We start from the raw sequence: 19,692 nt of genomic DNA on the forward strand, positions 1-19,692 counted from the left end.
TGTGAGAGGGCGCAGGCCAGGCCAAGGGACCCCACCGGTGCACTATCAGGGCCAGGGAGGGACACTGGATGTTGGCCAGCTGGGGAGAGATTGCAGGAGGGCTCCACGGCGTGTCCAGCCCGTCTCGCTCAGTCCTGATGGGCCAGACTTCAGAAGCAAGCTAACCTACCAGTCGGAGCATCTGCACTCCGGTGGTCAGTGCATATCATAGTACCTGGCTGACTTTCTGCCCCCTGGTGGTCAGTGCATGTCATAGTGAGTGGCCTTAGCATGTCATTAGCATATTACGCTTTGATTGGTTGAATGGCTGACCCAACAACCGGACACTTAGCATATTAGGCTTTTATTTATTTTTTCTGTGTAAATGTGATCAGTTCTTTTTTTTTTTTTGGTCTAAAGTTTTACATATGTGTCCTTTTCCCCAAGTGACCCCCCCCACAGCTATTCCCATCCTAGACAAGCCTCCACCACCCCAGTGTCTGTGTCCATTGATTATGCTAATATGCATGCATACAAGTCCTTTGGTTGCTCTCTAACTCCCCCACCTCCCCTGCCATTTGTCTCTGGATCTATTTTTGTTCATCAAATTATGTTGATCATTATGTCCCACATATGAGTGAAATCATTGATATTTATCTTTCTCTGCCTGGCTTATTTTGCTTAGCATAATGCTCTCCAGTTCCACCCATGCTGTTGCAAATGGTAAAAGTTACTTCTTTTTTATAGCAGCGTAGTATTCCATTGTGTGGATGTATAGGCTTTTATTATATAGGATTGCTGGATTGTATGGCCACTCTATGTTTAATCATTAGAGGAACTGCCAGAATTCTAAAGTGGCTGCCATTTTTCATTTCCACCAGCAGTGTAGATGAGAAAATCTGATGCGATGTATTGTAGATGTGTGTAGTCTGTGCTCTTAATATATGTTTCCATCCATCATTTTTCTCTCTGTGTCTTTCATTCTGTGTACTTTCCTCATCTATCTTTTATTTAACTAATTCTTCTCAGCTGTGTCTTGGTCTGCTGTTTATCCAACTCATTGAGTTTTTTAAAATTTCAGTGACTATATGTTTTATTTTTAGAAATTCTGTTTTCAAATATTTCTTTATAATAGTAACTTGATTTTTCTTAAGGTTTGGTGATTTGTATTTACAATGCCTTTCCATGCTTCTTCCACTTTCTGCCATTATTTTTGTCTAAAGTTTTACATGTCTCCTTTTCCCCAATTGACCCCCCCCACAGCTATTCCCACCCTAGACAAGCCTCCTCCACCCCAGTGTCTGTGTCCATTGATTATGCTAATATGCATGCATATTAGTTTCATATGCCTTATGAAACTAATCATGTTTATGTTCTATTTTGGATTATATTGATATAAGTTCAACTTCTTGTGTTTTTAAAAAAATATATATTTTTATTGATTTTCAGAGAAGAAGGGAGAGGGAGACAGAAACAGCAATGATGAGAAAGAATCATTGATCTTGGAATTGAATTGTGAACTGATTCATATGTTGATGCTCAACCACTGAGCCACACAGGCCAGGCTCAACTTCCTGGTTTTTTGATCCTGCTGTCTGTTGTGTTCTCACTAATGGTGGACTGTTTCCTTGCGGGTTTAACATTTTAATTGTGAGCTTATATTGAGCCAGGTTTGTGGTCTGAATTGTGGGGTAGTTCCTCCTGTTTCTGAGTTCCCTTCAGGCAGAAACCTCAAGTGCTGTCATTGGCCCAACTCCAGTTCTTATGTCAATTTATCAGCCCTGTGGGATGTAAATTTGAATCCCAAACTCCATGAGGCAATAGTTGTGGTTTTAGATTTTCAAGAAAGATACTGCCCCATCTACTACCATCACCCAGAGCCCAGCTATGGAGTTATGCCACTCAGATCTCTATTCAAGAACTTATCATTCAGCTGCAGGAGTGATTCAACTGACTGTTCCAGTTATTATTTTCCTTCAGGAAATGCTTTGGCTTTAAAAAAATGTTTTCATTGATTTTTTTTTTAGAGAGAAGAAGGAGAGAGAAATATCATCGATGTGAGAAACATTGATTGGCTGCTGAGCCATCCCAACCAGAGAAATGCCTTGGCTTTTAAGGTAAAACCACAGTTTTCTTGGGCAGCCCCAGCCCTAAGTGGGTGATCATAGGGCCTGGTCATTTCTGTCCTGCACAAGACTCCTCTACCAGGCAATATTTGCTCTAGAACCCTGTGTTTGGTTGGTTAAAACTTTGTCAGAGATGCTCATGTTCTGTTCCTGCTGCCTGAACCTGCTTCCTTTCACAGATGTTGGATCTATATCCTGTTCTGAGACTTTGCATGCAAAATCCTGCTTCCCCCTTTTACCTTTCATAGTCATTATTCCCCAATAAACCTCTTGTACTTTTGTTTCATCATCTACTTCCTGAGGATACATCTTTTGGTATTGGGATGCATTTTTACTCAACTATGTATTTTCTGAAGACAAAGCCTTCAAGAGACTTTATTTGGAGGTGTCAGTTCCAACTCCTCACCCCACATCAGGTAGGTACAGCATCTCCTCGAATGTTTACAGTGGGTGTTTAGTTTTGTCATTTCTGGCACACGAGGATTTTCCTGTATTACTTTATATTTTAGCTCTATATTTAATATTAAGTTATATCCCATTTGGAACTTCCAAATGTTTATATCAGGAGTGTGTTCAGGGTATACAATTCATGGTATGTGCATTTTTTAAACTTTTTTTTGTAGAAAAGCAGGAATTTATTGACCACAACAAAAACATACTAGGGCAGTGAAACAAGGAAGGGCATAGAAGAAGCAACAGGAGAGCCTACGCTGGGCTGCCTTAGCTCACTGGGAAGTCAGAGAAAAGGGGAAGAGGAGGCCTTGGAGACAGGTTTAGAGGATTAGCCTGGGATGAGCTGCTGCTGCCCATTGCTCCCCTGGTTGCAAGTCTTGTAGGGTCCCTTAGAGCAGCAGTTGCCAACCGGTGGTCCGCAGACCACTGGTGGTCTGTGAGGTCCAAAAGGTTGGCGACCACTGCCTTTAGAGGTTAGGGGACACGTGCCAAGGGGAGGGAGCATAGGGGGAAGGGAATGGCATGGGTGTGCTCCCTGGAGGGAGAACACCCATTTTTTACTTTTGACCAAATTTTTTTAAAGACATAAATTGCATATATTTATTGTCTACTAGTAAATTGTGCTTTTAATATTTTTAAGGAATCATGTATAGATTGTACAATACTCAGGGTTTAAAGGAGTTTGACAATTATACCAGATGAGGAACTTCTTTTTATAGCTGTCAGGGAATAAAGCCTTCCTGTGGTCTATGAGTCCATTGTCTCATTTTGTACATACACCTTTATACACATTTCCAGGAACATGTTATATACAAAGTCAGGGAGAGTCTAACAAGCTAACAGAAGGAGTCTGAGCAAGGGTCCATAGAGAAACATGGGAGGCATCAGTTCTACCTGCAGAGACTGGGCACAGCTGGGGGACACTAAGCCAAGACCTGAGGGTAAGAAATACACCAGATGGCTGGGGGTGAGGGAAAGGGAGACACTGTATGCAGCAGGAACAATGTGCAGACACATGGAACAGCATGGCGCTCAGGAAGGGCAGGCAATTCAGTTCACCTAGAGGGTGAGATGCAAGAGTTGTCCTGCCTGTGCTAAAATGCAAGCGCCTCTGCAAGTTGAAAGGGGTAAGGAGAGATTGTCCTCTGGACTCTCCAGAAGAACCAGCCCAGCTGACATCTTGATTTTAGCTCCATGAGACTCATTTTGGCCTCTTACCTCCAGAACTGTCGGGTAAGTCTATGTTGGCTTTAGCCACGAAGTCTGTGACAATTTGTCACAGCAGCAACAGAAGACTAACATAGGAAGGGATTACTGTGCTATGGCCTAAAGAGGATGCTTCAGAGCAATGGGTTCAGAGCGAGAGTTCCCAGGAGTTTGTAAAGTGTTGGGTCCCCGCCACTGGTGGTCTCCCTAACTACTGATTGGGAACCCCCTTTTGGATGTCTGAAACTCAACTCAGCACCCTCCCTCATCTAAACCCTCTCCTCTCATATTGTCTTGAAGAGTGCAGCTGAGCCAGAAGCTTCCAAGTCATCCATCTAGTGAACCACTAAGTGGTTGGGGGTTCTGCATGAAGTTTCCTGCATGCAGAGAACAGGGGCAAGAGGGAGAGAAGGCATGAGGACTGGGAAGGGGGCTGGTGGTAGAGATGAAAACATGAGATAACTGTTACCTCTGGTTGGTGGGAACATGGATGTCAGTTTGGGTCTAATGCCATGGGGTGGACTTAACTCTGACACAACTATAGGCATTGCCCATCCTTTCCTCGCCTTGGCTGAGCCAGAAGATGCAGAGAAAACATCCGGCATCAGCTTTGCTTTGATGTTCTGCACTTTTTCTCCTGACCTTCCTGTCCTCATGTGCATCATATCAAATTACGTAAGACTAAATTACATAAACCGTGATGATCTTCTGAAGCAAAGTGACAGGATGTGTTTTGATTTCCCCTCCAAATGTCTCCAGAATCTTCCATTCATAGCTTTTAGGCACTGTCACTTCCCTGGGTTCAAGGTGACCAAGTGCCTGGGGAGCTGACCACACAGCCTTGGGGGGCCATGTTTAGAGGCATCAGCACCAGAGATGCAGATCTAAGAATGAAACCCACCAAACCACCTCAGTGCTGGTTAGGTTTTATTTTAACAGGGCATTTCCTCTTCATGTGTTTTTCAAAATATCAGTTATATCAATTAGAGGTGTAAACAGGTACAAAATATACAGTACAGAGAAACAATTTTCTTAACTAGTCTATCGCCTAACAAAAGTACACATGGGGGAAGCTGAGTGAATAGCAGCCCTGGTCTCTCCTTTGTCAGGGGATAAGGGATCCAGAGGCGGCTTCAAAAAAACAGGAATGATTACTTGGGGACAGCACTGTGGTAGAATTAAGAAACCTGGGCCCATGTCCAATTCCACTGTTAGGATGTCAGTAGAGGAGCATCAACCATACCCAGCCTCTCGGAACTTGCTGGGAGTGCACACACCAGGGGGACCTGGGCTCAGCTAAAGCCTGAGGCCTGATGGTTTTGCTCATGCACATGTGGGACATCATCTGAGAGGGCAAAAAACAGTTTTCTTTCCCCAAACTGAACTGGGAGGATAAGCCATGTCTAACCTGAGGCTTTTCCCAACTGCTGCCCCCCCCCACCCCATTAGCCCAGCCCCATGGTGCAAGGCTGAGATGTATCCCCTTTGAGTTAATTATTTCTCATCTCTAACAAAAAGACTTGCCTTGCATGTTTCACAAAGTCACAGTAACAATCAAATGAGATATGATGTGAAAGAATTTTGACAATGAAAAAACACTACACAAAGGACACAGAAGCATTGTGCTAGAGTGGAAAAAGCAGCTCCAGGTGGGGTTGGCAGCCGAGGAGTCTGATAGGGATGGCCAGTGGCCCCTAACAGGGAAATACACAGTAGGGCCAGCACTGTTGGGGGGCCTTTTCAGGTAGAGAGGCAAGGTGGCTGCTCTGGGGACGAGTCCTTCTGCCTGCTGAGATGAGGCTGGAGTTCCACAACACCTAGCTGGTCTCAGGTCCCAGGAGGCTTGGAGCCCCAGGCCCAGCCCAGGGCAGAGCAGGGTCTCAAGTCCCCAGGACTTCGTGCTAAGACCATCTCATCCCTAGGAGTCAGTGGGGCCAGGGGAGGTCTGGTCCCAGTCCCTCCTCACTGTCCCCAGCCCGCCGACCTTCAAGTCAGACTTGGTAAGGGCATAGCCCACATAAACACGCTCCAGAAACCAAAAGTATACTAGAAAGTTTAAACTGGTACTATGACTATTTTTCAGCTTCAAGAATTAAAAAAGTTTTGTAATTAAATTACTTAAAATTCTATGGTGCTGTTTCACAATCAAAGAGTTCTACTTTGTTTAGAGGTGGAAGCTGTATTTGTTTGACAGTTTCTCTTCTTCCAGTGATCAATCAGTTCAGCAACTTGGGGATTTGGTCTCCCAGTCTCCACTCCTGCCTCTGCGTTGGCCACCACCCCGAGGACATCTGGAAACGGGGCTTTTTACACTCATGGCCCTCAAGGGTCAGAAGGCTGAGTCAACTCTGGCCATCCTGGGGTGCCTCACAGGTCCCCGCCCTCAGTGGGTCCCAGGACACTCAGGCCACAAGTCCAGTCGGTCACAAGGTCTGTGGAGGCTAAGGGTCCTTTGGAGGCAGGGCTCTTAAAGGGGTCCGGGGGAGCGGCTGGGAGGGGAGGCAGCGGCTGGCCCCGGGCCGGACCCTTGGCCCCTGCTGCCGTGTGGTTGCGCTGGTGCTTGCGGAGGTGGTCCTTGCGGATGAAGCTCTTGCCACAGACGGTGCAGGTGAAGGGCCGCACACCCGTGTGGGTTCGGTAGTGGTCGATGAGCTTGGAGCGCTCAGTGAAGCGCTTCTCGCACTCCGTGCAGGGGAAGGGCCGCTCACCCGTGTGCAGCATGCGGTGCCGGATCAGGTGAGCTGGCCGTGTGAAGCAGCGCCCACACTCCCCGCACCGCAAGGCGCTTCCATCCCGTGCAGCCCCTGCCGCCCCAGCCGTCCCATCGGGCAGCTGCCCGCAGCTGCGCTGGTGTGCGCTCAGGCTCACCTGTAGCTGGAAGCTCTTCCCACACGTAGCGCAGGTGAAGGGCCGTCCCCCGGGAGACGCAGCCGGGTGCTTCTTCAGGCCAGGCTTGTGGCCAAAGCCTTTGGTCCGGCCAGGGTATTTACAGGGGTCACTGAAGGGTCTCGGGGCCTGGCCTGGGTCCAGCACAGCCTCTCCGTTGTCAGCGGAGGAATAGGGCAGCCCCTCAGGCCCAGTCCTCGGGTTCAGACCCACAGGAGGTTTACACCTGAAATTCCAGCCCCACCGGACTCCCCCAAGGAGCCAGTCCCCTGGTGGGGTCTCGTCCTGGGCCACGGCGGGGCTGGGGTCTCCCAGGTCCCGTTCAGGCCGGGTGGGCTCTCTGAGCCCCAGCACAGGGTCTTGGCTGGGGAAGGAGCTGCCCTGGCTCTCCCAGGCGCCTTCCTGGACAGGACTAGGGAAAAACCTTGTGGCTTGGCCTGGTCCAAATAGGGTCCCGTGGGCCTCTAGGTCAGTAGGGTGCACTGGTGTGGCCACCACCTCCTCTTCCTGGACTTCAGTTTTTATCACAATTTTTACATCTGCTGAGAAAGACAGAAAGACCAGATATCATTCTGTCCCCTCCTGGGCTTAGAGTGATTATCTGATACTTTCATCTGGAGATGCAGCAGCTCCTCCGCCCCTACCAGCACACAGAGCCCTGCTTTCCAAGCCGCAGGATCCAGCTCAGCAGAGCGCCCCCAGGTGGTCATGAGGCTGCTTCAAACCCCATATGAGGCTACCCCTGTACTAGCTAGTACTTTCATTGCAAGTAAAAACACCATCGCATCTGCTTACCGGATTCCATTTCTACTTTGGCTGTTAAGACTAATCAAGAATTTATCTTGAGGAAGGGACTCTGACCGCCAGTGGCAATGTACCGGAGGGGCAAAGGCACCGGGTTGGGGATCATCTGAGGTGGCTCTGCGGCTTCCCACAGACCAGCTGTGGGCTGCAGGATGATTTTAAAAAAATCCTCACCTAAGGATATGTTTGTATTGATTTAGAGAGAGAGAAACATCAATGTGTGAAAGAAACATTGATCCATTGCCCTCCGTGCCTGCCTTAAGGATCAAACCCACAACCTAGGTATGTACCCTTACTGGAAATCAAACCCACAACCTTTTTAAAAAATATTGGTGGTGTACCAGACGTTGCTCCAACCAACTGAGCCACCTGGCCACGGCTGCAGGATAATTTCTTAACCAACAGCACATCTGTGAACACCCTAGTCATAGGGCTGTATGAGGGTTACCAGATAACATGTCTAAAGACACCTTGCATGCGATTTGGCATGCAGCAAGCATCCAATAAATGTGGCCAGCTAGCTAATAATAAAAATATTAGTAAAACAGTAAAAATGTGATTTGATGTAAATGTATTTGAATTTCATTTCCTGAAGTTTTGTATCAGGGATCTAGGCTTTTAGCACATTTTTGGAGTGCTAAAATATAAAGCAACACCTAACAGGCCTACAAAATAGAAATAAATAGAAAAATAACACATAAATTTGGAAGTTTTCTTCCCAGTTCTGGCCTTTGGACACTTGTCTTTGGTAGTGCCGATATCCAAGAAGTGCTTCTGGCTTGGTTTGTTTTTTTCTTTGCCAGAGAAGAAGTGGAGGCAGGTTCCGAGCCTGGGCAGGAGGTGCATCCTCTCAAGGGATCGGCTTATGAGCACTGACTGGTTAACATGAGAAAAGAATGGTTGGAAATATGGACATGCTCAAGGCAGGCTGTCCAAGCCTAAGAATCTGGACAGAGATAAAAGACAGACCATTGGGTCCTAACATCACAGATACCTAAATACCTGCTGGCTGAAAGGGCAGGGCAGTTCATCAATAAGGAGGCCGGGGCTTAGGCAGCCTGCAGGGCAGACATGAGTCTTTCCCACCTTCTCTCTGCCACCTGTACCTTCTGTGGAGGCCGCTGTGTTGAGCTTCAGGGTCCCGTCTGAACATGCAGAGGAAGGGTGGTGGGGAGGGAGATCTGCCTGCCAGGAAGTAGGTGGGATAGTGGTTGAGAAGTTGGAGTGGACGCCTGCAATGAAGAGATCAGAGCCTGTGGGTTAGAGAACAGAAGCAGCAGGAAAACCCCACAGGATAGGAAGAATAGACCCTGAGACCCCACCCCGGGCATGCTGCATGAGCATAACTGTCCCACTGCTCCTGAACCCAGGTTTCTTTTGCTCCCCTCTTGGAGGCACTGGGAGGCTCACAGGTCACCGACTTATTTCATATAGCCCCTCCTTAATATAAGGCAATGGGTGCCTTAAATGCCCAATGCTGGGAGCAAGAAAAGTGCAGCTGATGAAATGAGGCAGAGAAATACCAGGGCAAGAGCTTCACCAAACCCAGAGGTGCCCAAGGTGTCCTTTAGTGCTGGTCCTGTCATAAAACTTCTAAGCTAGTCAGGCCAGATGTTTGAGCCCATAGTTCCCATAATGTGGCTTCCAGTAACTCCTTACCCCAAGGCCTGCCCTGGGCTCTGCCTCTCATTCCTGGTATCTGCTCCCAGTCTGAGCCACTCACCAGAAGCAGCATCTGTAGAGACGTCTCCTGCTCCGGAATCCAGCTGGCTGAGGCCCCATGGCTCCTCTCCGATATCTGGCTGTCCGGCTGCCCACGCTTCTACCCCTAGAGCCTGCTGCTCCTGGAGCTGGAGCTCGCCCTCTTGCTTGATCTGCATTAAGAGGTCAGGGGCAGGAACCGGGGCTCCCGAGCCTAAGAAAGGGAGAGTGTGTGAGCACAGCTTCAGAGCCACCTGGTCCTGAGGTGGACACACAGCCGGGCAAGGAAATGGACCTCTCAAGGGTCACACAGCATGAGAGCCTGGTAGAAAGGGAAAGAAGGACAAACAGGGCCTGCAAGGGCTCCCGAGCAAAGCATGGCATTGAGCACATGGCACTGAGCACATGGGGCGGGTGGGAAAGGATGAGGAACACACCAACACATTCTCAGGGCTAGACCACTGGTACATGGGAAAGACTGAGCCGGTCTGCGGAGGTCCTGCTCTCAAACACACACAGGTATTTAAGTGAGCATAAAGAAAAAGATCCTAGATATGAGAATAAGGACAAATACAAAGTGAAATCAAGAGTCTGAGTGGGAGCCAAGTGACCCAGGAAATTGCTGGGACAAAATGCAAGCCTTAAGGGTTGGGGCTTTGATGTTCAAGTGAGGCAAGAGCAAAGATGAGCTGTCTGCGTGAAGCCAGGAGCCATAAGACTCTGTCCCAGCTGTAAGACAGGGACCAGGAAAACTCCATCTGAGGGGCCTATAAGGAAGCTGCCCTCTTGTCCAGGGTCACAGGTGGGAAAGCCACCCATAAAAAATCAGAATCCCATGCCCACACTGAATTCATACTACCCATACGATGTAGAGACCCTAACCTGCGAAATTCACAGAAAGATTGACTGAGAACCATGGCAACCAGGAGGCCCAGCACAGGTAAATGCAAACCTGCCCCACAAGGGTCCTTATTAAAAAACTAAACTTACAGCCGAAACCGGTTTGGCTCAGTGGATAGAGCGTCAGCCTGCGGACTGAAGGGTCCCGGGTTCGATTCCGGTCAAGGGCATGTACCTTGGTTGCGGGCACATCCCCAGTGGGAGGTGTGCAGGAGGCAGCTGGTCGATGTTTCTCTCTCATCAATGTTTCTAGCTCTCTATCACTCTCCCTTACTCTCTGTAAAAAATCAATAAAATATATTTAAAAATAAAAAATAAAAAAAAAAAATAAAAAACTAAACTTACAAACCAGAAAAGGAACCAAATGGCATGAGTTACTGCAGAATTCACTTCCAAGAACTACAGAAAAAAGAATAAGCTGAAAGATACAGTAATATAAGTATATCTAAAATATTCAAAGAGCCAAAACCGGTTTGGCTTAGTGGATAGAGCGTCAGCCTGCGGACTGAAGGGTCCCAGGTTCGATTCCGGTCAAGGGCATGTACCTTGGTTGCCGGCACGTCCCCAGTAGGGGGTGTGCAGGAGGCAGCTGATCGATGTTTCTCTCTCATCAATGTTTCTAACTCTCTATCCCTCTCCCTTCCTCTCTGTAAAAAATCAATAAAATATATTTTTTTAAAAAAAATTAAATAAATAAATAAATATTCAAAGAAATAAAGGAAGGAACAGAATCTCTAGGGCAAGAAAAGGAAACCATTTTTTAAAAGGCAGATTTGAAAAAAAACTAAATATATTTGACATTATAGAAATGACAAAATAATGAAAAACACAATGGATGGCTTAACAATAGACTGAACATAGCTAGAGAGAAGACTGGTGAGTTGGAAGATGGTTCTGTGGAAATAATCCACAGCACTCCATTGAGAGATTAAAAAAAAAAAAGAAAAAAAGATAGAGAAATAAGATACATGGAGTACAGAATGAGAAGTTCCACACACACTGGGAAATCCAAGGAGAGAATAGAGAAATGAGTAAAGAGGAATACGTAAAGAAATAATGATTGAGAATATTCCCAAATTGAAGGTAACGAGCCCACAGTTTGAAGGGACACGCCAATTCCTAAGTAGAAATTAAAAAATATTTATCTTGACAATTTTCTGTAAAATGGAATAACAGTAAAGACAAAATCTTAAAAGGTACCAAGGAGCCTGGCCCAAGTGGCTCAGTGGTTGAGTGTTGACCTATGAACCAGGAGGTCACAGTTTGATTCCCAGTCAGGGCACATGCCCAGGTTGTGGGCTCAATCCCCAGGCGGGGGTGTGCAGGAGGCAACCAATCAATTATTTTCTCTCATCATTGATGTTTCTATCTCTCTATCCCTCTCCCTTCCTCTCTGAAATCAATAAAAATATATTTAAAAAAAAAAAGAAAATGAGAAAAATCATAAAGATTTGAAAAGAAACAAAAAATTCTCCTCACTCATATGATCATCTCTTCAAAATATTTGAGAATGATCAGATAATTAGAAAACTTATTAGCATTAATGAAAAATTTATCAAGGTTCCTAGACAGAAATAACAATAAATGAAAGAAAATGGATTTTTGTGCACTACTGGAGTTTTAAGGGAGCCCATCAATGACCATTTTTCTTTCTGTTATGGATCATTTTTTTCCTTTTTTTATTGAATTTATTGGGATTACATTGGTTGATAAAATTATATAGGTTTCAGTTGTACAAGTCTATAACACATCATGTGTATATAGTATTGTAGGTTCACTATCCCAAGTCAAGTCTCCTTCCATCACCATTTATCCCCCCTTTTCCCTTTTCTATCTCCCTCCTCTGTCATGAATTTTAACAGAGATGTAAAACAAAAAAGAGGAAGGCAGGTGAGGGTAAACTATTTTTATCACTGATAACTGAGGATGCCGCTTTTATCTGTGGGTGAGAGGGGTTCTTATACTGACCCTAGAATCAGGAAGCCACCTGCTAGACCACTTGGTCAGGGAGGCTGTCCCCAGCAGAGCAACAGAGACCACCTGTCCCCGGGACAGCCAGCTGCCCAACCCTTGCTCCCAAACTCTCCAACCATATATGTCCCTGGTGGGACCTCTGGTGGGGTGCCTAATGGGGCAGAGGGGAGTGTTACATAACAGCCCCAGCTACACAAAAAAATGTACTGGGAAAGGGATGTTCCTGCCCCAAACCCCCAGTCCATATGAACAACAAACAGAAAATGCAAGTTAAGGAAGGTACCCATGACAATAGTGACTAAAAAAAAAAAAAAAAAGAAAGAAACCTAGGACTCTATCTAACAAAGAAATGTTCAAGACTTTTTTTGGAGAAAATAACAAAACTTCATCGAGGCATTACAGATGAATTATATGGAGAGATTTATAATATTCACAGATAACAAGCCTCAGTAAAGGGGCCAATTCTACCCAAAATGATTAATAGAATGAATACAACTCCAACCATAATCCCATCTGGATTTTCATGGAACTTGATAAGGTAATTTGAAAGTTTACCTGAAAGAGCACAGGGAAAGAAGACCCAAAATGCTCGTGAGAAAGAACTGGGGTCCTGATCCCCCACTGCAAAAGGTGGTGGAGAGACAGGAAGCATGTAATTCAAGGGGGCAGGGGGAAGCCTGGTACAGAGCAGCCCCTGCCAAGTTGGGGGTGGAGGGATGTGGGAAAGGGGAAGCTGCAGAGGACACCGTGCCCGCAGGGACCCAGGTCTCATCTGAGGAAGGACAGTGAGGCAGGAACACTCAGGAAGAGCCTGAGGGTTGGAGGTCTTGCTGAGGACCGAGTTCCACAAAGCACGGCAGAGTTAGAGCTGGAGAGAAGTTGGAGAGGAGGTCTGACAGGGGCTGCACCAAGCCCAGAGGAGATGAGTGAGTGGGGTCTGGTCTTGGACAGGGGCGGGTGGGGATTAAGGCCATACACAATTCTCGATGACATGCTCAAGGCATAAAATAGAGGTCAGGGCATGTGGGGGTCTTACCAGCAGCCACCATATTCCCAGGTCCCCTTTCACTCTTATTAACGATGGTATAGAAACCATTCACGTTATAAATGTAATAAAACAAGCCCACTGTGAACCTCCCACCCAGACTAAGAAACTGCAAGATCCTATGTCATAACCCTCTTTCTGTCATTTTGTCCTCTAGCTTTCAGGCTGTCCTAGGCACCTAAACAAGTGAATGCTCTGACCACTGACGGTGTAGCTGGTTCTGTACACCATCTGCCCTTGGAAAAGTGAAAGTGTAGTTGCGATGAAACAGCAAACACAGCAGACACATTTCAGTCACCACAAATTACACACAGTAAGACTCTTTAGTAACCCAGATGAACGGAAGAAAGGGAAGCCCAGGCACGGGGGACAGACGAGGAGGAGGCGGGTCTCCCTGGTCAAGGGACAGACGGTCATTTACCCCACAGCCCCGCCAGGCTTCACTTCCGTCATGTGGCTTGACTCACACACCCACCCGTCCTTTCCTTAACTTCCAAAGGTGCTGACTGGCTCCAGGAAAATCTGAGACAGCGATACCTGGTATTCAGATTCTCCTTAAATCAACCTGTGGTACTAAATCATAGCAAACGTGTGGTTAATATGTGGCTAATGGGTTAATGTTCTGTGACAACTAATGAATTTCAATGAGATGTGGTTCTTGGATGGAGAGGCTGACTCTTCATGAAACTAAATGTTGTCTTTAATAGACGCCTACCTTCCCTATCAATGTCCTTCCTTCATTTTTACTAATTCAGTGCCACTGGTTCTGTTTCTTTCCTAAAAGTCTGGGTTTGCTGTCCGTTTCCACGCTCGGACGTATTCCCGAGTGTTAGCTGAATAGGGTATAGGTCATAACTCAACTACAAAACAAAACTTAAAGGCCATGCCCTCTCTGGCCCTTTACTCCTCTGTTTCCATCAGATTGCCCGGCATCTCCCTGGCCCCCACCCAGCTCCTCACCTGGACTTGGGTCCACAGGAACATCTGGAACCTTGGGGGCTGTGCGGCGCCAGCCACACGGCTCCTTCCCTTGCTCCGTCTGGGAGAGGACCTCGGGTTTGGAGATAGCGTAGTCTGAGGAAAGACATAAAGGTTAGCTTTTGCCACGTGGTTCCATTCAGAGCTGGGAATAGGCAGCCTGGGAAACCCAGAACAGCCAAGAAACTAAATTTCCTGACTGACACAGAGCAGTGTTCTCAACCACAAGCAAGAATTCTATTCCCAGGGAGACATTTTTGGTTGTCAGGACTGAGGGCTGGAGAAGAGGTGCACCTTGTGAGTGGAGGTCAGGATGCTGCTGCCCCACCACACAGAATCATCTGGCCCCAAATGCCACAGTGCCTAGGTGAAGAAACTCTGGTATAGTCTCCACATTAAGAAGCGGTACATTTTTGCAAACTGAAATATAACATCACACCTTCACCTGTTCCATCCTCACAAAGGATGCTCACTGCCTCCAGATCTGGGGTCACAGAAACATCCCGAGAAGAAATAAACCTAGGAAGAAAGAGCCCAGCCCTTCTGGGGTATCACATGAGGAGAGTGGCAGCAGCCCCAGGGTCTGGGGGAGCAAAGTCTCGAGCATGAAGACAGCACTGGCTGCAAGAAGCATGGTCTGCTCACATTCTCCACTGACCCAGAGGACTGTCACAGTCAAGGCCACATCTCTCAGTAAGAGAAAGCCTTTCTCAAATGTGGGTGGATCAGACACTGGAGCTCAGCGGTAGGCGCCTTCTCTAAGCCTCAGCAGGGGAAGAGAAACAGCCATGCTCCACCCCTGGTTAGGGGAGGGGCCACTCCACCTCAGTCTGGTATCCTGTGAATTTTGCCAGGTGGAAGGGACCTTACAACTCAGTCAACCAGCACTCATCTTTAGGATGAAGAGAGATAACTCTTTGCATGGTAAAAGTTTCCAGTAATTTATATATCCTTGTGATAAAACCCACCAGCATGAAAAGAGCGATCTGAGGACTCCCCCAAATAATACTGAACAGAGAAATGACTATCAGGCCTTACCCAGGGAGACCAGTGTCTCGTAGTTGCCCCTCATCATGTGCTTGTACAACTCCTTCTGCCATTCATCCAGCTGCTCGGAGAAAGACAGCCATGTCATCAAAAGTCATGGGCATCAGGAACCACAGGTGTCATGCACGCCCACCCACGTTTCTAGACACAGCCCCTAGGGCTGTCCCACCCCAGGTGCCCAGGTTACCTTGGGGGCTTCCCCCTTGCTGCCTGGGGGCAGCCGCAGGACCCAGAAGTTCCTGTTCCTCAGCAGGTTCTCCATGTTCTCCAGCCGCCTCTGCAGCAGCCCGTACTCCTGCAGCAGGGTCCCCAGCACGGCCCACTTGCCCTCCAGCTGGTTCCCAAACTCCAAGGTCGTCTTCTCACAGTCGGCCAACTTCTTCTCGGCCATCCCTGTTCGCCCTTCTAGGGAGAGCAAGCGGGCAGCCTGCGATTCGATCTTCCTCTCCATTGCCTGAATGGTAGCTGCCATTGTCCAGGGAGAAATCTTCCAGAAACAAAGAGAGACCAGCATTGATCATTCCACCAGTCGTGTTCTGTGAGCCCAGATGTCTTAAGTGTGAGGGAGCTGGAATAGGGGTGGGAACCCATATGTGAAAAGTGGGGATGCCCTGGGCCACATGCCAGGTTTCAGTCTAATTATCACCTCCTCTGGGTGTCTTACGCATCACCCAAGTCTGGGTGGCTGCCGTCCCTCCAGGCCTCTGCAGCATGCCATGCAGACCCCTATGATAGCATTCACTTCCCTATAGTTATCTCCTGCACCCTCCTGTATGACCTCTGAAGACTGCACAGGCCCTTTTAACAGCATGGTGCATGGCCTGCAGCAGGCGCCCAGTGCAATTCTGCTAAACAAACGATGACTGAGCACTGCTGGGGTGTTTTAGTGGAGAAATGGTAAACTGCAGGTTTACTAGAGGCCAGCCAGCACTTCCCATCATAATCACACAAGAACCTCTACTGATGATGACCTAGCAAAAAAACAACCCAGCTGGTTCACTGAAACAGCACAAACAAGAGGGCTGCTCAACTGCTTTTTCTAAAGCAGCTTGTGTTTCTTTTTAATAAACATAAAAATCTAATGGTTAATTCCTTGACTCACAGGACAATCTGATTTGGTTCCCTACCCAGTTACCACCCCCCCAAATTAAAAATCACCATTATTGCAAATCTCCACCAGCCACGTTAGGCTTTTTGCTATAACACGAGTCCCCTTGAGAGTCTGACTTTTTCTTTCACTATTCCTACTTCTCCTCCCAAGAGGAGAATTATGGTCTTAGACTTTCTTTTTTATGTGTGTCTCAGACATTCTTGTAGCTGCTCCAGGCTGTGACACACCTTACAGATTGGAGGGGAAGGTAAGACAATGCCATTAGGTTTGACTTTGGCAAGTGCAGCAACATTCCACAGACGTGGAGCTTCCCCATGCAGTTGACTTTCCTGTCTCTGGAAAGTTCACACAGTGGCTTGATTGACTGACAGTTGGGGACACTGAGGAAAGGGCAGATTTTGCTTAAGGTGGCGGCTGGACCACCTGACTCACCCACATGTCAGAGTCGGGGGCGGGGTGTCCTCACTATTCATGCCTCTTCCTGGTGTGCCTGTTGCCTGAGGACCCACAGTACCTTACAACATTATGGAAATGACTCCTAAACAAATGGTAAGTGACTATTTGCAAAATAAAGTGACTACTAGGAACCAGTGTGGATTCATGTAGGGAAAGTCACTGAGCACTAGAACATGGGTGGACACCTCAGAAAACAGTGACAGGAGAGTTTGAGCAGAGGCCCGAGAACCTGGCTGTTTGCAGGGAGGCTGACCAGATGACCTCTGACCTCTGACCTGAAAAAGAAAGAGCTCTGGCTGGGTCTCAGAGAAGGAGGAGGAACTGGACAGGCAGAAAGCTGGATGTGTGTGGCACTCCTGCCTTCCAGAGGCTGCAGGGACTGCACTGGGCTAGTACCTGCCCCGCCCCCAACCTTCCGCCTGGCCCCATCATGATCCCAGCCTCCAAGAGTTTGCTCCAGAAGCTCCCCATCCACTGAAGTCCTACTCACTCAGCCTCCAAGTGCACCTGTCGGCCATCATGACAATCTCTGCATTGCAGAAAGGGCCTGAGTAAACGCCTACTTTGTAAACAATGAGGGCCCCCCCCGCCCCCCCCCCCCCCCCGTTTTCTTACCACTTTAACCAGGCCCTGTGTAAGGCTTTCACACTACCTGGTGGGAGGTGGTGACTATTTCTGCTCAAGCCCAGCTCCTTATTAAATGGTGGCTGGACAATATGGAGCTGTCCCCAGACTCCTGCCAGGGAAGCCGAAACCTCTGTGCTTGAGAGGAGCTGGTAAGAGAACCCCAGATTCTTCAACAGCTCCCCCTTCCAACTCTCCCTCCGCCTCCTCTCCTGCAGCTTTCCGACCAAAGCCATCTTTTTCAGGTGCAAGGACACGTTTCTGTTCCTTGAACATGCTAGCACTACCTTCTCTCTCTGAGCCGGGAGCCGTCCTCCCCACCTGAAATCCTAGCCTTTCCTGAGAGCCCAGCTCAAATCACAGAGGCTCAGGCCAGGAGGGGTGTGGACTGCAAGGGCAGCCCATGCCCTCTCCTTCCCCCGCTCCCAAGCATCTTCTACCTCAATGCAGGAAACACTCACCTGTTTTGCCCTATTACTGCCTGTGTCCCTGCCTGCTGCCCCCAAAGCAGCGTGTTTCTGAACACAGAGCGACCTTGTCTTTTCACACACTTCCTAGCTGTGTGATTCTGGGCAAGTTAACTTCTCTAGGCCTCAGGTTTTCCTTTTGTACGACAGAGAGAGCGAGTACCTACCCTCCAGGCTTGCTGTGAGGACAAAAATCATGCCTAACCCGGCTGGTGCGGTGCCTGTTTCTACACACGGGGGCAGCTGTCTTCCGCCCGGACCCCAGCGAGCCGGGCACTCTGGGTGAATGCGGAATCCAAGCCGCTTCGGACACCTCCCAGGTGCCACCAGGCCGCTGGGGGGAGCTACGGGGGTAGGGAACGCAGGGCAGAGCGGTGGGCAGAGAAAGGAGGTGCGGGGAAGCGGGGGGGGGGGCGCCCAGATGAAGGGGCCCGCGGGTGGGGCCGGGGCAGGAAGCCGCGGAGGGCTCAGGAACAGGCGCGGGGCGGCCTCCGGGGCGGGGACGGCCGGTTCCACCCCGCTCGGGCTCCTCCCGGAATGGGGGGCCTGGCAGGCGGGTGCCGTAGGCCCCGGAGGACCCCGCACCCCGCTCGCCGCAGCCCCAGGCCCGGCGGCCCGGCCCGGGCCCCCTCCGCCCCCTCCCCAAGGGCCTGCGGCGCCGAGTGCTGGGCCCGGCCCCGAGTTCGCGCGCGCGGGCCGCCCTTACCGGAGCCGCGGCCGCCTCGGCCATGGCCCTGCGCTGTCCGGCCCGGCCCGGAGGAAGTCGCCGCCGCCGCGCGGCCCGACGCAGGCCGGCTCCGGCCTCTCCGCAGGCGCCGCCCGCCCGCCCGGCCCGCCGTCCCCGTCCGCGGCGCGCGCTCCTCGCTGGCCGGCCCGCGCCGCTCCGTCCGCAGACGCGCCGCCGCCGTCAGTGCCTGGCCGGTCCACACTGCATCCTGGGAGCCGGCGCAGGCCCGTGAGGCTTCCTGGAGGCAGCGCGGCCGCACAGCCCCACCTGCAGCCCGAGAGCCGAACGGCAGGCGCCCGCCGCGCCGCGCCGCGCCCCGCCCCGCGGACCCTCGACAACCCCGCCCCCTCCACCCCCCCGGAAACGGCCGCGCGCGCGCGCTGAGTCACCGCGGGACCCCGCGCCCCACCTGCCGCTGGCCGCGTCTCTTGGGCGCGTCGGGCTTTGGACCCAGCGAACCTAGGGACTCGGTGACCGAGAGAATCGCCCCACTCCCGGGACCTGCGGGGCTGCCCCCGTCCCCCAGCGCCCCCAGGGGACCCGCTACGTCGCACCTGCCGCTTTAGGTCCTGCCAGGCGCGTTGGGCTTCTTACAGCGTCGTGGCTTATTTGGCAGCTGCAGCTCATGTCTACCTTTGGTTTGAAACGGAAAAAATTCAACAATAGGAACGTAGTTCGGTAAACCCCGGTAGGCAGCCACTCAGAACTCTCTACCGTGTTTATTACCTATAAAAATATTTTTAATGGAATGACCAGTGGGACACAATATCATCATTTAAAATTATGTTGGTAAAGAACTTGGTATGGGAAGATGTTCCTGATATTTTAAGAGACGCCGGTCCAAGAAGAAATAAAACAAGAGACGCCAGTCCGGAATGGTCCTATTTTTATTTTTTAAAATGAGTATATGTGTATAAAATGACCAGTTTGTAAGCATGTAGTCTAAGGAGTCTATTTTATAACAGTGAGACCTCAGGCTATTTTTGCACATTTTCTAACTTTTTCAAATTAAAAAATTATGTAATAATAATAATATTTTATAGTAGTTTGTAATAATAATAGTATTTTTAAACAAGGAGAGAAAAAATAAATAGGAAAAACCTAAAGTGAACCTGAGTGGGGGATGGAAGGAGCCTTTGAAGGGGGCCCCCCTGTGGTCACAGGTTGCATTTCCTTTCCGTTTCCTTTACGTGTGGCTCCTTCCTGAA

The 19,692-nt window shown here is 49.2% G+C and overlaps 1 protein-coding gene across 6 annotated transcripts in view; it reads right to left on the reverse strand.

The window, feature by feature from the left end:
* Positions 1-1,293: 1,293 nt before the first annotated feature.
* Positions 1,294-19,692, reverse strand: part of ZNF746 (zinc finger protein 746) — a 68,638-nt gene continuing 50,239 nt past the window's right edge. For 3 of the 6 annotated variants that reach the window (XM_080665340.1, XM_080665339.1, XM_080665341.1), the window contains 6 exons: positions 15,287-15,586; positions 15,091-15,160; positions 14,035-14,148; positions 9,178-9,369; positions 8,561-8,686; positions 1,294-7,192 (listed from right to left, as the gene is read on the reverse strand). In XM_080665340.1, the coding sequence (XP_080521466.1) occupies positions 6,132-7,192; positions 8,561-8,686; positions 9,178-9,369; positions 14,035-14,148; positions 15,091-15,160; positions 15,287-15,586 (1,863 nt within the window). In that variant the 3' untranslated portion in view covers positions 1,294-6,131. Of the gene's footprint in view, positions 7,193-8,560; positions 8,687-9,177; positions 9,370-14,034; positions 14,149-15,090; positions 15,161-15,286; positions 15,587-18,463; positions 18,698-19,692 lie in introns of those variants that run through there. The other 3 variants (XM_080665344.1, XM_080665343.1, XM_080665342.1) reach the window with 3 other exon arrangements.

This window comes from Plecotus auritus (assembly GCF_963455305.1).
Source record: "Plecotus auritus genome assembly, chromosome: 4".
NCBI lineage: Eukaryota > Metazoa > Chordata > Mammalia > Chiroptera > Vespertilionidae > Plecotus > Plecotus auritus.